This window comes from Macaca thibetana, chromosome 16 (genome assembly GCF_024542745.1).
Source record: "Macaca thibetana thibetana isolate TM-01 chromosome 16, ASM2454274v1, whole genome shotgun sequence".
Taxonomy (NCBI): Eukaryota; Metazoa; Chordata; class Mammalia; order Primates; family Cercopithecidae; genus Macaca; species Macaca thibetana.
In genome coordinates this window covers 31,395,042-31,418,585 of record NC_065593.1, presented here as the reverse complement: position 1 = coordinate 31,418,585, position 23,544 = coordinate 31,395,042, and the positions used below count along the sequence as shown (strand labels likewise).

At 50.9% G+C, this 23,544-nt stretch overlaps 4 protein-coding genes across 5 annotated transcripts in view; 3 read left to right on the top strand and 1 right to left on the bottom strand.

The window, feature by feature from the left end:
- Positions 1–23,544, bottom strand: part of LOC126939304 (TBC1 domain family member 3G-like) — a 292,702-nt gene that overhangs the window by 46,649 nt on the left and 222,509 nt on the right. The gene's annotated exons all lie outside the window — the stretch shown is intronic.
- LOC126939306 (TBC1 domain family member 3G-like) overlaps positions 9,275–23,544 on the top strand; it is a 574,604-nt gene continuing 560,334 nt past the window's right edge. The window contains exon 1 of the mRNA XM_050764539.1: positions 9,275–9,349. The gene's annotated coding sequence lies outside the window, so the exon portion shown is untranslated. The remainder of the gene's footprint in view (positions 9,350–23,544) is intronic.
- Positions 9,275–23,544, top strand: part of LOC126939317 (TBC1 domain family member 3B-like) — a 203,332-nt gene continuing 189,062 nt past the window's right edge. Inside the window, exon 1 of the mRNA XM_050764551.1 lies at positions 9,275–9,349. The gene's annotated coding sequence lies outside the window, so the exon portion shown is untranslated. The remainder of the gene's footprint in view (positions 9,350–23,544) is intronic.
- Positions 9,281–19,751, top strand: LOC126939307 (TBC1 domain family member 3G-like). The gene is made up of 14 exons (XM_050764540.1): positions 9,281–9,372; positions 10,801–10,873; positions 11,038–11,120; positions 12,412–12,451; positions 12,938–13,018; positions 13,468–13,575; positions 13,905–14,014; positions 15,250–15,298; positions 15,817–15,937; positions 16,647–16,741; positions 17,091–17,156; positions 17,627–17,726; positions 18,097–18,249; positions 19,226–19,751. The coding sequence occupies exons 2-14, from the start codon at positions 10,802–10,804 to the stop codon at positions 19,639–19,641; spliced, it is 1,494 nt and encodes a 497-aa protein (XP_050620497.1). The 5' UTR covers positions 9,281–9,372; position 10,801; the 3' UTR covers positions 19,642–19,751.

The window sequence follows — 23,544 nt, the reverse complement described above, 5'->3', positions numbered from 1 at the left end:
GGCCGCTCTGCTTGCAGCCCCAGTGAGGGATCCACTAGGTGAAGCCAGCTGGGCTCCTGAGTCTGGTGGGGACATGGAGAACCTTTATGTCTAGCTGAGGGATTGTAAATGCACCAATCAGTACTCCGTGTCTAGCTCAAGGTTTGTAAATACACCAATCAGTACTCTGTATCTAGCTAACCTAGTGGGGACTTGGAGAACTTTTCTGTCTAGCACTCTTAGCACTCTGTGTCTAGCTCAAGGTTTGTAAATACACCAGTCCTTACTGGAGAACACTTCTGTCTAGCACTGTGTGTCTAGCTAAAGGATTGTAAACGCACCAATCAGCACTCTGTCAAAATGGTCCATCAGCTCTCTGTAAAATAGACCAATCAGCAGGATGTGGGTGGGGCCAGATACAGGAATAAACGCAGGCTGCCAGCGCCAGCAGTGGCAATCCTCTTGGGTGCTCTTTCGCAGTGTGGGAGCTTTGTATTTTGCTCTTTATAATAAATCTTGCTGCTGCTCATTCTGGGTCCACTGTGAGCTGTAACACTCACCTTGAAGGTCTGCAGCTTCACTCCTGAGGCCAGCGAGACCACAGCCCACCAGAAGGAATGAACAACTCCAGATGTGCCACCTTAAGAGCTGTAACAGTCACCACGAAGGTCTGCAGCTTAGCTTCACTCCTGAAGCCAGCGAGACCACGAACCCACCGGAAGGAAGAAACTCCGAACACGTCCAAACATCGGAAGGCACAAACTCTGGACACACCATCTTTAAGAACTGTAACACTCACTGCGAGGGTCTGCGGCTTCGTTCTTGCAGTCAGTGAGACCAAGAAAGAACCCACCAATTCTGGACCCAGGACTACAGGCGCCCACCAGCATGCCCGGATTTTTTTTCCCTTTTTTTTTTTTTTTTTTTTTTAATATATTTTTAGCAGAGACAGGGTTTCACCATGTTAGCCAGGATTGTCTCGATCTCCTGTCCCTGTGATCCACCCGCCTCAGCCTCCCAAAGTCCTGGGATTACAGGCATGAGCCACCATGCCCCGGCCACTTGCTTTCTATTTTCTGTGAACTCATGGCACCACTGTTGAACCTTTCTAGGTTCCTCTCATGTCCCTGGAACCTCATTTCTGTAAAACATTCTCTCAGTCTTTTTTCCGTAATTGCATCCTTATCTTAGCTAAGCAAAACTGTTTTCTGAATCAACTATCTCCCTGATAGCTTTTCAAATAGAGACTGCTGTAGGAGACGAAAGGTTTCCATGTTCTCCTAGCTCCTCACATACTCAATGACTGCTCTCCTGTTTCTCCAAACCCTTCTTCCTCAAAAGCCGATATTCTACATTCCATTTCTCCATTTCTGTCATCAATAGATCTCTAGGCCCTTCTCCCACATTCATTGACTATCTACATGCAAACTATCCTATACCTGAGATCACACCAAAGTATGTTGTGGCCACGTTCCCGTCAACAGAGTTCTTTGCTTTCTACTCCAAGACTTGCACTTGTCCATACCCCTAACTGTGCCGCTCCATACTAGAAGTCTTATATTGTAATGCTCCACTCTTAACCATGGCTTCCTCTTTTAATTCCTTTTCTCTTGTTGTTTCTATTTAGGAACTGATCAAGACATCTACACTCTTTCTTTCTTTTTTGCTTTTTTCTTTCTTTCTCTCTCCCTTCCTTCCTTTTTCTTTATCTTTTTCCTTTTCCTTGCTTCCTTCCTTCCTTCTTTATGCATGTATCTCATGTAACACATGCAGACTCGAACTTTTCACATCTTCTCCCAATGTATCAGTTGCTGTCTTTGCTTCCTGCTTCCCTTTCCTAGCTAGCCCAAGTCCCACAGTGTAACTCATGGACTTCTTTCTTCAGCTTTTTCAACTTTCTCACTTCCTCATTCCACTGGGACACAAAACTTGTCTATTGGTCATCAAAATTCTTTGACCCAACATATTTCATGGTAATGGTAACATCAATCCCAGCTTACAACTTTACTTTTAGAGACAGGGTCTCACTTTTTTGCCCAGTACTTCAGCTTCCAGGAGAAAAAGTTACTCATCTCTGCCCTGAAATATTCTATAGCTTAATCCACGTGAGCGAAAGACAAAAATCTACCAAGATGTAAAATGTGTACTATATATACAGTCATCTGAGTACTAGACTGTGACCTCAAATGCCAACGACTATGGCCAAAGTAGTAACGGAAATAAGCCTGAGAACTAAGCCAGACGCTCAAACAAGCCTCCCTTTTCAGAGACATTTTCTAGAACCATAAAAATAAAAGGCAAAAAGTAGGACATATTCAGGAAACAACAACCTCCTTCCCCCAGATAATTTCTGTTGCATAAAACCCAAAGATTAAAAACTATGACATTGGATTAAAGAAACTTGAGTCTTTCAATAAAAAAAGAACGAGACAAATTTAACCAAAAACACTCATCATTTTTCTTGAAAATACAATAGTTCCCTTTTACCTGAGAGGGATCCATTCTGAGACCCCGAGTAAATATGCTGAAACCATGGATAATAGCAAACCTTATATATACTATATTCTGTTCTATACATACATACTCATGGTAAAGTTTAATTTATAAATTAGGCACAGTGAAAGATGAATACCAGAACAATTATAACATACTCTAATAGAAGTTATATGAACGTACTCTCTTTTTCTCTCAAAATATCTTACTGTGCTGTACCACTGGTAACGAAAACTGCGGATAAGGGGGGACTATTGTACAACAGTCTCACCATTTGCTGGTATTTCTGAATCATTTTTAGCTTGTCTTCTCTTCCCTTGTTTCCTTCTTTCTGTTCAAGGCTGCTGATTCTTCTCCAGGAGGCTCTTCTAGCTCCAATCACATTCTTAAATGTAACAGAGAGGAGGTTTCTTTCTTCAGCTGTCAGCTTCACATCCATCCCTGCTACTTTCTTCATTGACTCCACCATTTCTGTAAGGGAGAAGCAAAATCTGTACACCTGCAGAATTAGCACCACATGGATGCTGCCAAAGGGTTTTCTGCCTGTGTCGTCTGCAGGGGTGACATCATGTCTCCCCTGGACAGGAGCCCATTAAGCAACACTTGGAGCAGTCAAGGAGTGCCACACCAGAATGTGGGGGCCAGTGACGTCAGGGAGTGTTCGGCAGCAAGTCCCAAGGTCCTCAGGGCGCCCCAGGGTCTTCCTTGGAAACCGTACTGCTGTCAGTGCCCTGGCACTATGGCCTGTGATGAGAGTGCAGCCTGAGCGATCTACAAACTGCCTTCAGGGTCTCTCTTCCATTGTCCTGGTGAAGAGCACAGCCCTGATCCATGCAGGCCTCCTGACCCACACCCTCGTGTTCTCTCCCAAACACACTTTCTTATCTGTTCAATACGGACAGACTGAGAAAGCTAAAAATTTCCCAAATGTTTAAGTTCTGCTTCCCTTTTGATTATAAGTTCTGTCTCTAAATCATTCCTCTTTTCTTTCATTTTCCTAGAAACATTCAAGAGAATGAAGGTACTCCTTCAATAGTTTGCTTAGATATTTCTTCTGCCAAATTTCAGGTTCACCGTTCGCAAGCTCTGTCTTCCAGAAAACACTAGGAGCACAATGAAGCCAAGTTCTTTGTCACTTTATGACAAGCATCACCTTTCCTCCAGTTTTCAATAACATGTTCTTCATTGCCATCTGAGACTTCATCTGAATGACTTTTCCCTTTCATATTTTTATTTTTTTAAGAGAGTGAGACTCCCTATGTTGGCCAGGTTGGTCTTGAAGCCTCATCCTCAAGCGATCCTCCTATCTTGGCCTCCCAAAGTGCTAAGATTCCAGGCATGAGACACTACGCACGAACCCCTCCATATGCTACCGACATTCTGTCCAGCTCTCCTCTTCTCAGACCTGGCCAGAGTCACCCTTAACCAAGAGTCACAGGGAGAAGACGGCCACCCACACGCCAAGAGACAGGCCTGGAACAGAGCCTTCCTGCACAGCCTCAGAGGGACCCATCCTGCTTGATCTCGGACTCATGGCCTCCAGGACTGTGAGATAATAAGATTCTGTTGTTGAGAGTGCCCAGTCTGTGGTCCTGTAAAACAGCCCTAGGAAACTAACACAGCCTGTTAGCCCACAGATGGTGAAGGGATGGAATGTGCAACGGAGCTCCAGGCTTACTGTCTACAGCTCCCAAAGTGCACTATGGGACTCTCAGGTGGGTGTAGGTATGCAAGACAATTTTGGGTGGTGCAGGATGAATAATTTCAATTGACATAAAAATGTGTGTATCTTGCTGGGTAAATCAGGGGTCCTGACCTGTTAGGAACCAGGCTACATAGCAGGAGGTGAGCAGCCAGCCAGTGATCAAAGCTTCATCTGTAGAAACAGCTGCTTCCCATCCCTCGCATTACCCCATGAGCTCTGCCTCATGTGAGATGATCAGTGCCGTTATATTCTCACAGGAGCATGAACCCTACTGTGAACTGCTCATGCCAGGGATCTAGACTGCGTGCTCCTTATGAGAACCTAATGCCTGATGATCTGTGATTGTCTCCCATCGCCTCCAGATGGGACCATGTAGTTAAAGGAAAACAAGCTCAGGGCGCCCACTGATTCTATATTATGGTGAGTCGTGTAATTATTTCATTATATATTACAGTGAAATAATAATAGAAATAAAGCACACAATAAATATAATGGGCTTGAATCACCTCCGCATTATCCCTTCCCCTTCTCCCAGGTCCGTGGAAGAGTTGTCTTCAAGATAACTGGTCTCTGGTGCCAAAAAGTTTCAGGACCAATGATTTAAATGTTTGTAAGAATAGTTAAGCAACTTAAGCTTTACATACTACAAAAAATACAGGTTTAAATACTAATAAAAATGGGTGCAAATGAAAACACTCTTTCTGTGGTCCAGGGAATCTTAACCATTCTATCAGAAAGACTTGCTGCTTGGAGCTGCAGCTGTCCTCCCACATCCTGTCCACTGTAAAGCCCTGCAACACACACACACGTGCCCCCCCACACACACATGCACACAGATGCACATACATAAATACATTCAAATGTACATACCTGCACACACACACGAACACACACACAGATGTACATACATAAGTACATTCACATGTACATACCTGCACACATACACGCACACACACAAACACACACAGATGCACACACATAAATACATTCAAATGTACATACCTGCACACACACACGCACACACACACAAAGATGTACATACATAAGTACATTCACATGTACATACCTGCACACACACACACACACACAGGCACACACACACACGCACGCACACACACAGATGCACATACATAAGTATATTCACATGTACATACCTGCACACACACACACGAACATACATACATACACATGCATATACCTGCATGCACACGCACTCACATACACACACACAACACACACACACACACACACACACACACACACACACACACACATATACGCTGTGCTTCATGCCCTCACTAGGGTGGCCAGAGAGGGAATGCGTGTCTTTAGGAGAAATGAAGACAACTCAGGCCCCTCATTCTCCTGGTGTTTGCACAAGTGCCTTCTCTGCAGACCATGCTTCAGTGTCTTTCTTGGTTCTCCCTCTTACTGAAAGACAGAAGCAGAGGCCCGGCACATACTCGGCTGCTTAGGGCTCAAGCCAAGTTCGCAAGCTTCCTGGGGAGCCTCGTGAGATGAAGGCACTGCACAGCCTCCCTAAAAGAGGTGTCGGCTTTTCCTGGATCCTTGAGCCCAGGAAGGCGATAGGTGAGACATCACAGTTCATCAGAAGACACAAGCAAACTCCAGTGAGAAAGGGCAAGGATCAAAGATTTTATTCTCCCGGAGAAGGGGTTCTCGGGCTATAAGCAGCAGGCAGAAGTCGTCATGGCATGCGCAGTGAGGTGACGGCGAGCTCCAGTTTTCACTGGGAACTGAGATCAAGAGTGACCTGACCCCCTACTCATGCTCATCTCTCCCTGTCTCTCTCTTTGCCTTTTGTGTCTCTCTCCCTATCTCTCTTGTTCCTTTTCCTCTCAACCTCCTCTGTCTCTCTCCCTATCTGTATTCCTCTCTCTCTCTCTCTCACTCCCTTATTCCCATCTCTCTTTCTCTCTCCTTCTTTTCCACTTCTCTCTCCCTCCTCAACTCTCTGCCTGCCACTGTTCAGGCTCCTGGCGCCCCACGTGGATGGGCGGACACAGGACTCCTAGGCTACCCGTCACAGCGCAAGCACAGGGCTGCAGGCCCTTGGTCCCCCACTTCCCAGCATCCTCAAAATGAGGGGTGTGGGGTGTGCCCGTGCTCTCCTGGGTGGGCGCCCCACACTCCAGGAAGCAGAAACTGCAAGTCACAGCTGGCTTGAGTGGCGCACCCATGGGGCTGCCAGCTTCCATCATGCCATCTGCTGAGGCCAAAGCAGAGGACACCAGCCCAGGCCGGTCTCTGCAGCAGGGTGGGGGTAGGGGTGGGCATGGGGTTGGGGGTGGGGATGGGAACCGCCAATGCACACTGGCCCCTGGCTGGTTTCCTATCCTTCACTCTACCATGCAAGGCCTGTCCCACCCCTACCCCTGTCTCCCACCACCTCCAGCCCTAGGCTGCCCCAGACCCCAGGCTCCAGAGGTCTCCCAGGATCCAGGAACTAAGGGCAATCACTGGGTTCCACACCCTCTAGTCCATGAGTCAGCCACTCCTCTGTGTGCTAACAAACCTTGGCTCTCATGCCCCACCCCAAGCCACGACACACCCCCATCCTCCACCAGCATTATTCCCGCCTCTTGATTTTAGCCCTCACAACCCTGCTTCCTAGTAATCTTGCCCCCTCCCAGCCGGGTCCAGGCAAGCCCAAAGGCCAGCACCCTCGCCCCACCCTTCCTGGGGGCCACTCTACTATCTGCTTGCCCAGATGTCTTCACCTGGCTTTACCAAGCTAGAACAAATAACAGGGATGAGCCCCCCGCCTCTGCCAGGAAGATTTGCCAAAATACTCTCTATTTAGAAGCAGGAAGAGTGATGGGGCCTAAGAAAGACCCCAGGATTGTCACTCAAGCAGCAAGAAGGGCAAGGAGCCCAGTTTCCTGCCCTTACCCTGGGAGGACGTGGCCAGGACTCCACAAGGTCCTGGAGAGGGGTGGGCAGGAGAGCAGATCCAACCTCCTCTTGAGGAAGCAGCCACCACCCCCAGGAAGCAGCAGATGGGGGCGCACAGGCAGAGCCCCCGGTGCTGTAGGGCAGGGCCAGCAGATCTGTACTCAGCCTCAGCCCCGGGGAGCTGCAAGACAGGCTGAGACCCTGATAGGTTTGGCTCTGTGTCCCCACCCAAAACTCATCTGGAATTGTAATCCTCCTGTGTCAAGGGAGGAACCTGGTGGGAGGGGATTGGATCTGGGGACAGTTTCCCCCGTGCTGCTCCCCTGAGAGTGAGGGAGTTCTCAGGAGAGCTGATGGTTTCAAAGTGTGGCACGTCCTCTTTCTCCACTCACTCCCTCCTGCCGCCTTGTGAAGAAGGTGCCTGTTTCCCCTTTACCTTCTGCCATGATTGTAAGTTCCCTGAAGTGCAGGTCAATTAAACCTCTTTCCTTTATAAATTACCCAGTCTCGAGTATTTACAGAAGTGTGAAAACAAACTAGTACCCCTTCCCTGAGGTGCCTTCTCCTTAGGCATCCAGCTGCCCCATGCTCCTGTTCTACCCCCTGGTCTTTCTTTTGCCCTCATGAGGCCCAGGTGATCCACATGGCCAGCCCCAGCCCCATCCTACTGCAGCCCGTGTGGCTGCTGGAGAGGCCACGCTCCTTTCCTCACCCCAAGGGGCCCTGATATGCTCTTTGGATCCTGGAGGAAACTGACCCCCTATTTTCACACTGGTGCAACTTCTTCCAAGACCTCAAAGCTGGACAACGTGAGTCAGTCTTTTTTAATGTCTCCACTTGCTAGGGCTGTCACTGGGACAGTCCTAGAGGGTAGTGCCACTGGATAAATGGATGAACGGATGGACAGTAGTCCAAGGACGATGTCCCTGTCTGTACTGACCTGGGTCCTTCCTCCAATAAGAAGCCTTCCTGAGTGAGTTTATACAGTCATCCCTTGGTATCCATGGAGGATTAGTTCTAGGGTCCCGGGGATGCCAAAATCCATGGATGCTCAAATCTCTGATATAACATGGCCTAGTATTTACATATAAGCTATGCATATCCTCCCATAGACGTTAGACCATTACTAGATTATTTATGATCTGTAACACAATGCAGATGCTACATAAACGGTTTTGATACTGTATTCTTTAGGGAATGATGACAAGAACAAAGTCTGCACATGTTCACTAGAGACATAACCATGCAATTTATTTTCTGAATATTTTCCGTTTGCTGTTGCTGAATCCACAGATGCAGAGCTCCCGGTTATAATGGCCAAGTGTGCTTTGAGAGTAGGGTGGGTGAGGTTGCTAATGAGTACAGGGGAGCAGGTGTCGATCAGAGGTCCCTGCATTGGGGCATCTGGACTCCCTATCTCGGGACTTGAGACTCCGTTTGAATGGCACAGGCAGACTCAGCCCAGGTCAAAGTCCACCCCTTGAAGCTTCATTTTATCCCAAGCTCTTTCTGGACCCTGGAATTTGGCATCCCCTAGGCCCTGGCAGGAAGGACAGATGAACCAGATTTTAGATAACATGTCTAGAATAGAGTGAGGCCCTACTGTGTGCCTGGCACTTTCCCCACAGGATCCTCTAGCTAGAACATTCAAGGGTCATGGAGAGAAATACTCAGTTAAAATATCAGAAATTAAAAAGAGATACCATTAGAGACACGCAAAAGACCATTAGGTAATAGTATTAGCATTTGTATTCTGAGATTCAACAGTAGTGGTCACTTCCCTCCACCCTTATGTGTATCCCAGACAACCCTGGGCGAGGAGGGCTGAGGTTAGTGAACACCCGTGGATGCTCTGATACTGGTCCTGGGCCTCGGGGGTGACAGTGATGAGGAACTGGGTGCACACATGAGTGGGGCAGCCAGGCCTGGCCAGAGAAGGCACACACACGTGCACAGATGTGTTTACCCATGTACACGTGTGCACGCATGCACACAAACACATTGCAGGCAGGCATGTGGCCGCCTCAGGCAGCGGAGGACCCCGTCTCTGGGCCCTGCTGACCCGGGCAAGGCCCCACTGTGATGCGTGCCATGACCTCAGAGTGTCACTGGTGCTTAGCACCAATCCGCTCTCAGGCCTGCCTCTGTGTTCTACAGCAGTTACCCACGCACAGTGGTATCAGCTACACACGCACAGTGGTATCTGGGACCAGTTTTGTGGACTCGAAGGTTTTCTACCTGAGAGGCATAACGCAGGTCAGCCGATTCATCAGAATCAGGTGAGTGTGACCTGCTGTCTTCCCTCCAGGCTGACTTGGGGACAGTGGCTATGCTGTGGGTGGTGTTGGCCTCTGGGCAGCTACCGAGGAGGGTCATCCCTGAGCACTCACCGGGTGCCCGTTCTACACTGCCAGTGTAGACGATTGGCTCTTTCGTCCTCATGGTGGCTTCATAGAGTGAGTGCCATTCCCTAGTGTACCCATTTGACAGGTGAGATGTCTGGGGTCAGAGAGGCGGTAACCGGCCTGGGAATCCAGACATGAACCTGGGTTTTGCTCTCACCCTTGCTGTGTACTGTGCTGGAATTCAGGCCTGAACCCTGTGACCTCCCTGCCCTAGATCCCAAGTCTTCCCAGTTTTCCCATCCCGACGGGGCAGAGCCTGGTCCTGGCAGAGTCACTGGGATGGATCCACTGTAGGTGTGGTAGATAGGAGGGTCCTCAGAACACCTCTGTGCTCTAAGTTGGGTCCTGATGGTGGCTGTGGGCCCCACTGAACACACAAGGTCCCTTGTCCGGGGGAACCTTCTGCCCTTGGGCAGCTGTGGAAAATGAAGGAGCCCTGGAGGGCTGGCTGGGGGGAGACCATCTTCCCTTCTGTTCAAAGGGGTCCAGGCACTGGGGTTCTCTCCAAGTATTTCTTGCTCTGTCTGGTCCTCTCGAGGCCTCGCCCTCCTTTTGCCCCGAGTGTTCCCAGGAGGAACTGTCCATCTAGGTGTTCTCCAGGATCAAGGACCCACGGTCCTTCCTCAGTGACCCAGGAAAATGAAGCCCCCTCCTGTAGGGACAGCTCAGAATGGTGGAGTCCACAGTCCCTCCCCAAGTGAGGGTTTCCACTAGCACAATAGATCATTTTCATCCCCCAAACCGAACACCCTCCTGCTCAACTGGCATTATTCCTAAAGTGGCTTCACTGTTCAGACTGAAGGGCCACGGGAGCCAAAGTGATGAGCGGAGAAGAACAGAGCAGTCAGGAGAGATCTTGATCCCTGTAGGAAACTGGGCATCTCTGTGGTCCCTGAGCATCTCAGGAGGCCAACTGTACAGAGACCTCTGATCGCTGACCCCAGTCTGCCTCCACATCCCTGGAATAGCCCACCATCGGCCCTTCACCCTTGGCAGGTGGACACTATTCAACCTGCTGGGGCAGGTGTGTCCCCATTTCATGGCATTTGGGGACAACTGGACTCTCTGTCCAGGTCGCACTGTCCTCAAGTCCTTGGGATGATGCCCACCCCTGCTTGGGGCTTGAGACTCCAGAGACTCATGCAGGTGTGGGCCACTGAGTCTGGCCCCTTTTTACCTGGGGATGGTGGTGGAATGGGGGTTACGCAGCCAGCCAGCATCTGGGAGCCCGGTGGGAGCGGTTCAGGTTTTCTCTGAAGCTCTCGGGTACAATGTAACTTTTAGATGATTTTTGGCTCACAGGATGGAAATCGCAGAGGATGCAGATAGTTTGCGGGCACAGGAGCGAGAGAACATCATTATGAACTATGAGAAGGTACAGGTCGGTCTGCTCCTTGGAGGGAGGCCTCTTCCAGTGCACCCTGGTCAAAGGGTCCTGGGCTCCCTAGGAGCACAGGGTGGGCACGGGTGGCCACTACCTCCAGGCCCTTGCACCCTTTTTCTTTTGGACCCCTCACCAAGCCTCCCTCTGGGTTACAGGGACACCGAGCTGGGCTGCCAGAGGACATGGGGCCTGAGCCTGTTGGAATCTACAACAACATTGATCGCTTTGGGATTGTGCAGTGAGTCCTCTGTGCTCCCCTCACCCCTGAAGCACCTGTCTCAGCTCAGGGATGGGTTTGCTTTTAGAAAGGCCTTTCTGAGGCAGGACTGTCTCACCAGGTCAGGCCAACCTCCTTTCCAGGGTCAGAACTCCTCCCTGGCTCCCCTGCAGGTCCAGCCCGAGGTTGCTGTTAGGCCAGAGGTGCGGGGCCCATCTAGGGAGCGGGTGGGAATGGAGACTGGGCTAGGTCAGGCCCCTGGACTCTCAGCAGTTCTGTCCCCAAGTCAGCACAAGAGGAGCGGGGCAGCCTGAGGGTCTGGCCCTCTCTACTTGGAGACAACCCCAGTGAGATCCATGTGTTGTGGCCACAGGGTGAGGGGACGCCTGGCCTAGCCTCAGGGCTGTTGTCCAGCAGGTCTCTGAGGGACCACCTGCCCCTGTCCTCCCTCATTTCCCTAGAGCTACAGCCCTCACTGCCCCCATCGGGAAGATGGAAAGGCATGGAGACAGTGGGGGCTGTGGCCCTAGGGGAATGGGGGAGAAGACGGGCAGGGCCCCGTTCTGGGCATCTCATGTTAAGGCCAGGGAGGCAGCAGGGCTTGTGGCTACAGACCCTGGGTCTGGTGCTGGGAAGGGATCTGGGGCCAGGTAAGAGGAGCCCAGCCAGGAGACCATCCCTTAGGGATCATAGGATGGAGAGACAGAGGATCCCGGGGGAGGTAGGGTGGGAGGGAGCTGATGAGCGGTGCCACTTCTGAAACGCAGGGTGTGTGGGTCAGGTGCAGGGAGAGGCAGGTGGATGCTGGGAGGTCAGAACTTGCAAGGGCCTTGGGGCTGTCAAGTGGGATGGGCCCCTGGTGCACCAGGAGTACACCGGGCAGGTCTCAGGGCAGGCTCCCTTGACCCCGGTGGGGTGATGCAGTCACTCCCTGAGGGACTCCTGTGAGGGCCCTGTCGCCCACCCTGGGCGGCCCCCATCCCATCTCAGGCCTGACCTTTCTCAGCTCCAGCAGAAAGCACCACCTCCAGTCCAGGACAGGCAGCCCCATTGTGCAGCCTGACCGCCCCCCACGCCAGGGGCCCCAGTAACCCCGCCCAGACTGGCCCCGCACTCCTTCTTCTCCCAGCTCCTGCCCCTCTTGGGAGTCAGCCCCACAGGAAGGCCCTTGTCCTCCCTTCCCTGTGTCTTCTCCTGGGCTGAGCCCTGAGCTGGATAGGGACAGAGCCTGTCCTTTCTGGGGGTTGGCTCCCAGTCTGGGGCAGCTCCAGGCCCTGTGCAGGTCCTCAGTTCTGCCTGGGTTGTCTTACAGTGAGACAGAGCTGCCTCCTGCCACTGCTCGGGAGGTGAAGGTAAGAACCTGATGCATGGAGGGGCTGGTTCAGGGGCGTGGGGACTGGGCGGGTGGTCGGTGAGGCAGAGGAGGCAGCTGGCCGGGGCAGTGGCCGGTGAGGGCAACATGCTATCACTGGGAGGGGCAGCAGTCCCTGCTGGATCTGACCCCAAGTTGCGGTAACTTGGGCAGTTTGATAACATTCCAAAATGAGAACCACAGTTGTGGCCTGGGGGTGGCCAGGACCCCACCCAGAGGCTGGGACCTGACCTAAGACTGGTGTGTCTGTGGCCTGAGGATGGCACGTCCCGGGGTCCCAAAGCCAGCCCACTGGCGCTCATTTGCTCAAAGGCTCTCAGCCCTTAGGGTCTGCCCTTCCCTGGTTCCCTCCAGCTGGGTCCACCAGGGCTCCAGAGCCCAAGACCCAGCATTCATGGGCGGCTCTGGGAAGCCTGGCAGCTCCCCTAATGCCAACATTTCTCATTTGACATTTCTCATTTGACAGCAAATGCGGCGGGAGATAACACGAAAGAGCAAGTGGATGGAAATGCTGCGACAATGGGAGACATATAAGAACAGTAAAAAGGTAATTGGAGGGAGAGGCCCCCGGAACCACTTTCTGCAGAGACAGGGGACAGGCACCCATGGCTGTGACCTGGCACCGTCAGGCTCTCAGAGGGCGGGTGGCACACTGTCCTCACCCAGAGGACTGCAGGCCTGGTCGCCAGATTTCCTGCCTATTTATGGAAGCATCACCTTGCTGGGAGGGAATCTGAATCTAGGGCTGGGACCACCCGGAGCTCAAGGCTAGGGATGCCCTGGTGACCCAAAGGAAGGAAAATGTTCAGATCAGAGTCCCGACTCTGAGTGTCCATGCACTTTTTCAATCCTGGGAAGGGAGACCCTGTCCCAGCTTAATGTCACCTCTAACGAGGAATCACGGCGTCAAAACCAACCATTTCCAGAATCCTCGGGCTCTGGTCCTCACTGGGGTCGCCCCGTGGCCTGTGACACCAGGTTGTTTTCTGCCCACAGCTGATAGATCGAGTATATAAGGGCATTCCCATGAACATCCGGGGCCAAGTGTGGTCAGTCCTGCTGAACATACAGGAAGTCAAGTCGAAAAACCCCAGAACATACAAGGTACGCTCAGGCAGAGCACAACAAACAGGACAGGCTGTGTCAGGAGCCCAGGTCTCCAGCTGGAGGGAGCATCAAGCCCAGCCTGGGGGGTGGGTGGGATGGTCAGATGCACATCCTGGGCACGGACGGTGACATAGTCACCACAGACAAACTCGGCTCCGGTGACCCTCCCCGGCTTCAGTAACAAGCCAAAAAGCAGCTTTGTGCACAAGGAAACCTTCCTGCTTTCCTTCCTTCCCGGAGTGCTGACTGTGGGCCGACTGCCATTTGGGGCAGGGAGTCTTCCATCTGTTCTGAGGCTGCTTCCTCCTTTTGGCCCTGCCCTACAGGTCATGAAGGAGAAGGGCAAGAGGTCATCTGAACACATCCACCAGATCAACGTGGACATAAGCAAGACACTAAGGACTCACATCTTCTTCAGGGATCGATACGGAGCCAAGTAAGCCTATGGGAGCCACAGGATCACAGCAGACATGGAGTGAATGAAAGGGATGGGGGCTTCCCCAGAGCAGAAGCCAGGGTCACCTAGGAGGGATGACAGAGCTGCCAAGAGCTCTCCTGGCCCAGGGAACAGCTGGCACCATGAAATAAGCACCTCCCTGGTTCCAAGCCCTGGGCCAGACTGGAACACGTGGGGCCAGAACCCAGGAGGATCCTGAGGAGACAGAAGGCAGCAAACAAAATCATGCACAATGGTGAAAGGTGCTCTCCCTGACCCACGGGGACCCACGGTAGGACTCACGGGAGGGTGGCAGGACAGAGGGCCCTAGAGCCTCCCGAGGTAACACTGACATCACCAAATGCTGGGGCAATTAGGGGTCCTGGAAACTGTCATCCTTGTCTGCTGGGAACGTGACATGGCACAGCCACTTTGGCAGCCAGTTGGGCAGTGACTCACAAAGCTCAATGGACTTCAACCACGTGTCCCCAAAGTGTCTCAGATATTGAACCCACTGATTTGAAAACTGACATCCACATAAGATGTTCACTGATTAATTCATTGTCACTCATACACGGAGACGTCGGGGATGGCCTTCAACACGGGAATGGGGAGAGCAAGACCGGTCCTCCCTCCAAACGGAAGACCCAGTGAGAAAAGGGATCGAGCCAGTGATGGCCGGATGAATGTGGGTGGATCCTAGATGCATTTTGCTGAGGGAAAGAAGCCAGACCCAATAAGCTACCACGTAGGATTCCCCTTCCTGGGTCATTCTGGAAAAGACCAAATCATAGGGACTGAGAAGTAGTCTGGGTGGCCAAGGGTTGACAGACTGGGGAGAGGCTGGGTGCATAGGGGCCACCCTGGAGACTTGGAAGATGAAGGAGTCACTCCAGGAGGGGCTGGAGCGGTGGCCGGGAGACTCTGCCCATTGGTTTAGAACCGTGGAGGAACTGTACATCCAAAGACTGAACTGGTGTGTGTGCAAACTGAAAAAAAAATAAAAAAATCATTCAGAGTGAAAAGGATCAGGCAAGCCACTGTACGACTGGGCTATCTGCATGTCACAGATGTGGATTTTACTGAAATATTTCTTCAAAGGCCCTGAGAAGCTCACTGCTTATCTGGTGAATCATCTGAACCTGAAATGGGATTTGTTGTTAGGCTTTGTGGACAAAGTGAAACCAACGGCATCTGCACAAAACAAACAAAAGCCTCCTTTCTCTGTTTCCTAGGCAGCGGGAACTATTCTACATCCTCCTGGCATATTCGGAGTATAACCCGGTGAGTATTCCCGGCAGTGACGTTCCCGGGCAGTATTTCCCTGTTCACAGGAGTGGGTGTCTGGTGGGGGTGCTGTCGCTTCTTTTAAAGTTAGTATTTGTGACCCACCAGGATATAGGAGGTAGGACTCCAGCTCACTGCTGGCATAAACCTCCAAGCAAGGCGGTGGTCTCAAGGGGTCTAGCTGAGACACAAAAGAGTCGGGGCCTGGACTCCTGGTGTCACCTGGGTCTGACCACCACTTCTCAGCACAAGAAATGACGCCCTCCTCCTGGGGCTGCCCCAAAGCCCAGGAGCTTGGCAGAGTCACACGCAGGACATCAGGAGGCATTTTGGACAAGTGCTGAAGTGCCTGATGGACTTGGCTCTTGTCATGAAATGAATTTGCACCCTGAGGAAGCCTCTTCTTCAGAGGAAGCCTCCCCAGTCACCTCTGCCCTCTCCAATGACATGAGTCCTCCCAGGTGACCTCAGTCCTCCCAGGTGATGTCCTTTCACGGTGACTCTGGCTCTTGCAGGAGGTGGGCTACTGCAGGGACCTGAGCCCCATCGCGGCCTTGTTTCTCCTGTATCTGCCTGAGGAGGATGCATTCTGGGCACTGGTGCAGCTGCTGGCCAGTGAGAGGCACTCCCTGCAGGGTAGGTGGACAGCTGCCCAAGGGACCTCATGCAGCCAGACCCAGAGACAGCCACCCTGGCCAGGTGATCTCAGCTTTCAGCCAAGGCACCTTCCTTGTGTTGCCAGCTTGTTGGGAGCCTTTAGGATGTCTCTGCTGAGGGTCCCACGGGAGTTCGCGGCTGACCCCCAAAGCCCAAGTCAGACGCCTTTCATCCCCATCAGCGGAGGGCATCTCATCCTCCCCGTGGCCACCCTCTGTGTCCTGCTGCCACGCCCTCCGGCTCTCTGTGCAGCTGACTGTCTCCTCTCTGAGAGTCCTCCTGCCCTCCAGCTACCCGGGCTCCAGTTGCCCTTGGTGCCCACAAATGGGCCGACCAAGCCCAGGTGGCAGCATCTCCCCATCCTGTGTCCCCTGGCCCGACCTCACTTCCAGGAGATGACCAGGAAGCCCAGCACCCACCCTGTTCTGGCCACCTTTTTGTGGCCTCAAAGTCAGGCTTGCCCTTTTTGCACCCTGGTCCAGGAGGCCTCCAGGGAAACCTGCAGCCAGACTCCAGGGGATGTTCCTGCCCCACCTCCCCAGGGCAAAGGCTGCATGGTGAGGTCATCAGATGGGAGGGTGGGAGGCCTTGCGGTTTGGGGGCCTCTCCAGCTGCCCAGCTCTTCCAGCTGATGGCTCCACATCTTGGGGAAAGGCTCTGATTCCTTGATGGGCTGGGGGCTTCTCAGGATTCCACAGTCCAAATGGCGGGACAGTCCAGGGGCTCCAAGACCATCAGGAGCATGTGGTCCCCACGTCACAACCCAAGACCATGTGGCGTCTGGTGAGTTTATGGCGTCTGGTGAGCAAGCTTGGGCTCTTCTCCAGAGGCCCTGCATCCCGTGGCGCTGGTGACTGGCTGAGTCCCAGCCACTGGCTGACCTGGGACGTCGGGTTCTCCATGGGCTGGGAGTTGGTCTATAGGACAGAGGCACAGGGATGGGGGCCCAGCTCCCGCAGAGCAGGGCAAAGGGCAGTGTGTCCACCGGGAGTGTGGGAAGGGGACGGTGTTGTGGGGAGCCCTGGACACCGCCCAGTGTTCTGCACTAGGGGAAGGGTCTTCAGAGGCCCTGGAAGAGGGAGGTTTTTAGGGCAGCCCAGGGGGCCCTGAGCACCTCTGTTCCTCCCGTCAGGACAAGGAAGGTCTTTGCGCGCAGGGTTCCTCGTTAGGCTGGCTTCTCCAGATGTTGAATGACGGGGTAAGAAGGCACAGGGAGACCCTGGCTCAGGGACCCTCCTTGCCCTGCAGTGCCCTGCTTCCCCAGCCCGGGGGTCTGGCTCACCCACAGCCCACAGGAGGCTCTGCCCACAGGGGGGTCCCCACAGGACACCCAAACAAAACCCTCTGCCCAAGGGGGGTCATCCCAGGGCAATAACTGGGACTCAGACCCCGCCTTACAGGCAGACTGGGCCAGGACCCAACTTGGCAGGGATCAGGGAAGCCTCAAGCCCTGGGCAAGCCCCTCTCTCCAGGAGCCACACCCCCACTCCAATGAGTGCCCCCCATGAGGAGCTGCAAGACCTTGTCTGACCCAGCGCCCTGGAGGGCTCAGGAAACCCTCATGGGGAAGATCACTGACTCTGGGGACTGAAGCCCCAGTGGGCTCAGCTCGAGCCACCAGCCCCAGCCTGGAAGGGCTACAGTCTCCCACACCTGCTATCCCCACAGATCTCTCTTGGGCTCATCCTGCGCCTGTGGGACGTGTATTTGCTGGAAGGAGAACAGGTGTTGATGCCGATGAGAAGCATTGCCTTTAAAGTTCAGAGGAGTAAGTCTCCGTGTGCCCAGTGGGGCCTGGGGAGCCCTGGGGTCAGACCCCGATTTACCCGAGGGCAGCTTCCTCACACTGTCCTCATGATCCTCTGTTCTGGTCCAGAGGGAGGTCTGGCCAGGTGGGCTGGGCAGGGCACAGTGACACCGAGCCCGTCCCCCACATGGCCCAGATGAAAGTCAGGAGTGTCCTGAGCACTTCCCTGCCCAGGTTGTCCCCCAGCCACAGGCTCCTGTGCACATCTGGACCCCTGGGGTGGCCACAGAAGGTTCTGGCACGGCCCAGTGGGAGACTGAAGTGGTCACAGGGTATCAGCTGTGCCCCCTCCCAGGGAACTCTCCTGGCCTGATGTCCACCCTGTCCCTAGAGCGCCTCACGAAGACATCCAGGTCTGGCCTGTGGGCACGGTTTCGGAACCAGTTCTTCCATACTTGGGAGTTGGATGATGACGCTGTGCTCAAGCATCTTAGGGCCTCTATGAAGAAACTAACAAGGAAGCAAGGGGACCTGCCACCCCCAGGTGGGCTCCAGTGCCATGTCCCCTCCCATGTCACCCTCTGGGGCAGTCAATAGTGGGGGAGTGCCCGAGACCCGCAACCCTACTACCTGGGCCTTCCTCTTCACCTTTTTTTCTCCTCTTCCTCCTGGACTCTAAGAAAGCACAGGAGGCCCACCGGTCCTCAGGGCAGGCGCTCAGTGCGTGTGTACTGGATGTGTTGTGCCCACAGGACGGGGATGTGGGCATGACCCTCAAACAAGCCCCCTCCCACATTCCACAGTGTCTCTGTCGCCCCATCACAGGACCCTCTAGGGCACTAGATGAGCCAGACCCATTTGTGGGAAACCCCACCCCTCCCTGCAAGCACCCACAGCCTCAGAGAGCAGCAGAGGCCCCTCACTGCTGCACGCTCCTCCAAGGTTGCCAGGACAACCAGCCTTGAGCCAGGGAGACAAGGGAATCGGGTGTCCCTGACCCCAGAGCACTCAGGGAGAGGGCACAAGCGGGACCCCGGGTGAGAGCTAGAGCCAAGAATTCAGCCAGATGTGGGAACGGTCAGTCCTGGCATGGACTGGGCAGCCCAGGAGGGCAGAGGGTGACCCATGTCCGGGTCCAATCACCCACTGTGGAGATGGGTCCCCATGTGAGGTGGCAAAGGGCTGGGTGACATCCAAGTCCCTTCCCACCTGAGTTCTCACTGGGGGCTGTATCCCTGGCCCAATAGTCCTGGGACGAGGGTGTGTGGTAGGAAGCCCCCGGCCAGTCTGAACCCTGGGGGCAGTCCCAGGAGCCACCTGCCATCCCCCCACAGCTTCCCCATGCCAGGTGGCACACACCTCTCCCCTGGGATCAGCAGACTACAGGTGCGTCCTCAGTGTCAGACCACGGGGCCACACAGAGACCCTGAGGACTCCAGAGACCTAGGCAGGTGGGGCCTGGCCGGGAAAGGCCTGCATGGGCTCAGTGGAGACGCTGACCACGACTGTTTTCCTTTCAGCCAAACCGGAGCAAGGGTTCTCGGCACCTAGGCCTGTGCTGGCTTCAAGTGGCAGGATGACCCTCTGCAAGGGGGACAGGCAGGCCCCTCCAGGCCCACCAGCCCGGTTCCAGCGGCCCATTTGGTTAGTTTCCCCACCGTGGGCACCTCGTTCTTCCACATCCTGTCCTGGTGGAGCTGTCTGGGAAGACACCTACCCTGTGGACACTCAGGGTGTGCCCAGCCCGGCCCCGGCTCAGGGAAGACCTCAGGGTTCCTGGAGATTCCTGGAGTGGAACTCGATGCCCCGGCTCCCGACGGACTTGGATATAGGGGGCCCTTGGTTCCCCCATTATGATTTCGAACAGAGCTGCTGGGTCCGCGTCCCTTCTGAACAACCCGAGCCAGCTTCACATTCTCATTTTATTTTTTGTTAAACTTATGAAAATTTATTAAGAAAGTGTGCACCTCGAAAGACATTCACGGATGGAACACACTAGTCCCCAGATCACAAAGTCAACCATGTCCAGCCCCTCCCAGCACCCCCAAGCAAGCTTTGCCTCTTTGCTTTATTTTTTGTTAAACTTATGAAAAAGAAAGTGTGCAGCTCTGAATTCACAATGGAACAACACCAAAGCCAACCATGAGCCTGCCTTTGTACTCTACCCTTATGGAAGGATAACCCCCTTCATGTTTTAAAATAAATGTTTTCTGTTTAAATTATTTTAGATATACAGAAATATTGAAAAGGCACTACAGTGTCCTCCTACACCTTCCATCCAGCTGCCCCTAATTATGGCGTTTTGCAGTACCATGGCACATAAGAAATTTAGGCCGGATGTGGTGACTAATACGTGTAATCTCAGCAATTTGAGAGGTCAAAGCGGGAGGTTCAGGTTCACTTGAGTCTAGAAGTCTGAGACCAGGCTGGGAAACACAGGTGAACCCTGTCTCTAGAGAAAAGTCAAAGAAATTAGCCAGGCCTGGTGGCATGTGTCTATGGTCCCACCTAGTGAGGAAGTTGAGGCAGGAGGACTGCTGCAGCCCATGACTTCCAGGAAGCAGTGAGCCATGATTGTACCAGTGAAGAATAGAAAGGTAAATATTTGAAGTGTTACTTTATGCCACTAGGGAAAGCAAGAAGACTTTTATACCATCAGTATTAAGGTATACAGTTTTCTAAAAATTTATCTCTGCAGTTCAATAAGAAAAAATTCCTGCACATTATATTTGATAGAGCAAACAAAGAAAAAAATAAAAACATGAAAGGAAATGTCAGTATTAGACTCATGCACTTTTCAAAGCATTACTAAAGAGCATCTCACATTTCTGTTTAAAACACTTGTACCATTGCATAATTAAGTATGAAGATGAGAGTTATTTGAGGTGTTTAAAAGTTGGTGGTGCCACATCTAACTGGTGTAAACTAGATAAAAATCACTATAAAAAAGTTCAAATTCCATGCAAATGTAAAGATTATACAATCTTATTAAATTGTTAGACATTTTTTCTCAACTACCAAATGGGATAACATCATGTCTATAATTAGCAATAAGAAAATTCTATTTGCACACTCTTCAAAGTCCATTTTTAAAATTTTATACACATCATCTCTCATTTAGAAAATGAACATTTCAATATGCTTATTACACCTAGGAAGAAAAATGTTCAATTTTATAATCTCAAAATTTTTGCTAGTCATTAAAATAAATCAAAGCATTCAGCATCAAAGGATATACAGATACACACTCTTAAGTAATTCATATACAAGGACCAGAGTATTAGAGGCCTAAGCTGCTCATTTTGTAAGACAGGGGACCCTTGTAGTATTTATTTTAAAAAGAAATAGCCCCATTCAACAAGGGAAAGATCATAATTTAAAATTAGAAACTAAAAGAAAAATAAGCCTTAAAGCTTCAGTGTATGAATATCTACCATTAAACAGAATGAGAAATAGACACTCGGGACATCAGACATACTGACCCTTCAAAGGAACATGGATACAAATATGTAACACCCAATCAAATGGTACCAACACCAGGATCCTGTGTGACAGCAAATAGTGACCAAATCTAAAGAATTCCCAAAGTTGTATTGAAATATATTTTTCTGAAGGTTTTTAAGCGAGTTACAAAACAGCCTTACTTCAATTTTACTGTTTCCCAGTAAATAAAAATGAAAATAAATAAATGGGTGATAGGAATTCAGCAGAATATGAGAAACAAAGTCATCATCACAAAATGTATAATTGGGGCCAAAATCCAACTAACTAAAGGTGTTAAAAATATAAAGAGTTTCCTACAGATTAATTTTATTCACTAAATGTATACCAAGATTCACTATCAATATTAATATTCTTTTATATATTGATAATACCTAAAAATTTTCCAGAACAGAAAACCCAAAGCCACTGACTGAAGAACCACTATAAATCAAAGTAAAGAAAGATATACACCAAGGGACATTAATAAAACTACAGAAAACTAAGGGAAAGAAATGAAAATTTTAAAAACAAAAGGCAAGTTATCAAACGAAAAAGTAGATAACTAAATAAAGATAGAAAACATTTTTTAAAAGATTTCCATTAAAGGGAACACCAAACAATTTTCCTTGGGTAATAGGAAAATGATTCCAGAAGGAAGCTCAGAACTGAAGAAAAACATGAAGAGCGATAAACACGGAGGCACACTGAATATATAATGAACATATAAAACGTTAATGCCTTCCCACTCATTTACAACGCAAATGACCATTTACATTAAAGATTAAAACACTGGTTGGTTTGTGAATGTGTGTAGCTTTCTGATAAAACTATAACAAAGACTGGAAACGCAACAGGTGAAAGAAGTCTCTAGGGTTTCATTCTACATTTCGTGTTCAGTGGTACACACAGGCCGGGTGCGGCGGCTCACGCCTGTGATCCCAACACTTTGGATAGCCAAGGCGGGCAGATCACTTGAGGTCAGGAGTTTCAGAGCAGCCTGGCCAATATAGCGAAACCATGTCTCCACTAAAAATACAAAAATTAGCTGAGTGCAGTGGTGTGTGCCTGTAGTCCCAGCCACGCAGGAGGCTGAGGCAGGAGGACTGCTTGAACCTGGGAGGTGGAGCTTGCAGTGAGCCAAGATACTGCCACTGCAGTCCAGCCTGGGCAACACAGCAAGACTCTGTCTCAAAAAGAAAAAAAAAAAAAAAAGGGATACACTCAGTAGACTCAATTTACTGATAAGAAAATTATAATCCCTACAGCAACCACTATATAAATATAAATACTTATCTATATAGGAAGAGATATGGCCAAAAGGCAATTTAAGGCAATTTAATGTAATTAATTAAATTTAAATGCAATACTAACTGCTGCATTGTTAAACTGATTAAAATACAGCACTAAAAAATAATCACAAAAAAACAGAAGAGAAGTAAGAGGGAAAATCAATGTTAAGAACAAACAGCAGAAGACTTCTACTTCTGTCCAAGACAGACTAAGATAGTGAAGAGAAAGGCACAAGGGAAAGTGGAAAATGTCTTGAACGGAATGGCAACAAATATGAAATTTATCAAAACTTGAGATGTAGGCTGGGGCAGTGGTGGCTGACGCCTGTTAATGGCTTGAGCTCAGGAGCTTGAGACCAGCCTGGGCAACATGGTGCAACCCTGACTCTACGAGAAATACAAAACATTAGCCAGATAAGGTGGCGTGCACCCGTAGTCCCAGCTACCTGAGGGGCTAAGACAGGAGGATCGCTTGAACCCAGGAGGTTGGGGCTTCAGTGAGCCGAGATCACACCACTGCCCTCCGGCCTGGGTGACAAATTGAGACCCTGTCTCAAAACAACAACAACAGTGGCAAAAACAAAAACAAAAAAACACAACTTGTGGGATTCAATAAAAGCAACAGAGAGGAACTTTCCAGCATATATATTTTCATTAGAAAAGAATATCTAAAAGAAAAGACTTAAGTTTCCACCTTTATAAGTTAGAAAAGAAGAGGAAAATATAACACATAGTAAGTAGTAGGAAGGAAATAATAAAGAGCAGAAGTTTAACAAAATAGAAAACAGGGAGATGGCATAAAAAATTAACAAAGCCCAAAACTTTCTTTAAAAAGGTCAACAAAACTGAGCAATTCTATTTGGACTGGTCAAAAAAATAAAAATTAAAATTAAAACAGAAAAATCCAGAACACAAATCACCAACATCTGGCCGGGTGTGGTGGCTCACGCCTGTAATCCCAGCACTTTGGGAGGCCGAGGCAGGTGGATCACGTGAGGTCCAGAGTTCATGACCAGCTTGGCCAACATGGTGAAACCCCGTCTCTACTAAAAATACAAAAAATTAGC

Excerpts from the sequence above, each read along its gene's own strand:
- LOC126939307 (XM_050764540.1), top strand. The coding sequence starts at position 10,802 with ATGGAAATCGCAGAGGATGCAGATAGTTTGCGGGCACAGGAGCGAGAG. Across the intron at positions 15,938-16,646 it reads TGAGAGGCACTCCCTGCAGG|GATTCCACAGTCCAAATGGC; the intron begins GTAGGTGGACAG and ends GGGGCTTCTCAG. Across the intron at positions 17,727-18,096 it reads TGCCTTTAAAGTTCAGAGGA|AGCGCCTCACGAAGACATCC; the intron begins GTAAGTCTCCGT and ends CCCTGTCCCTAG.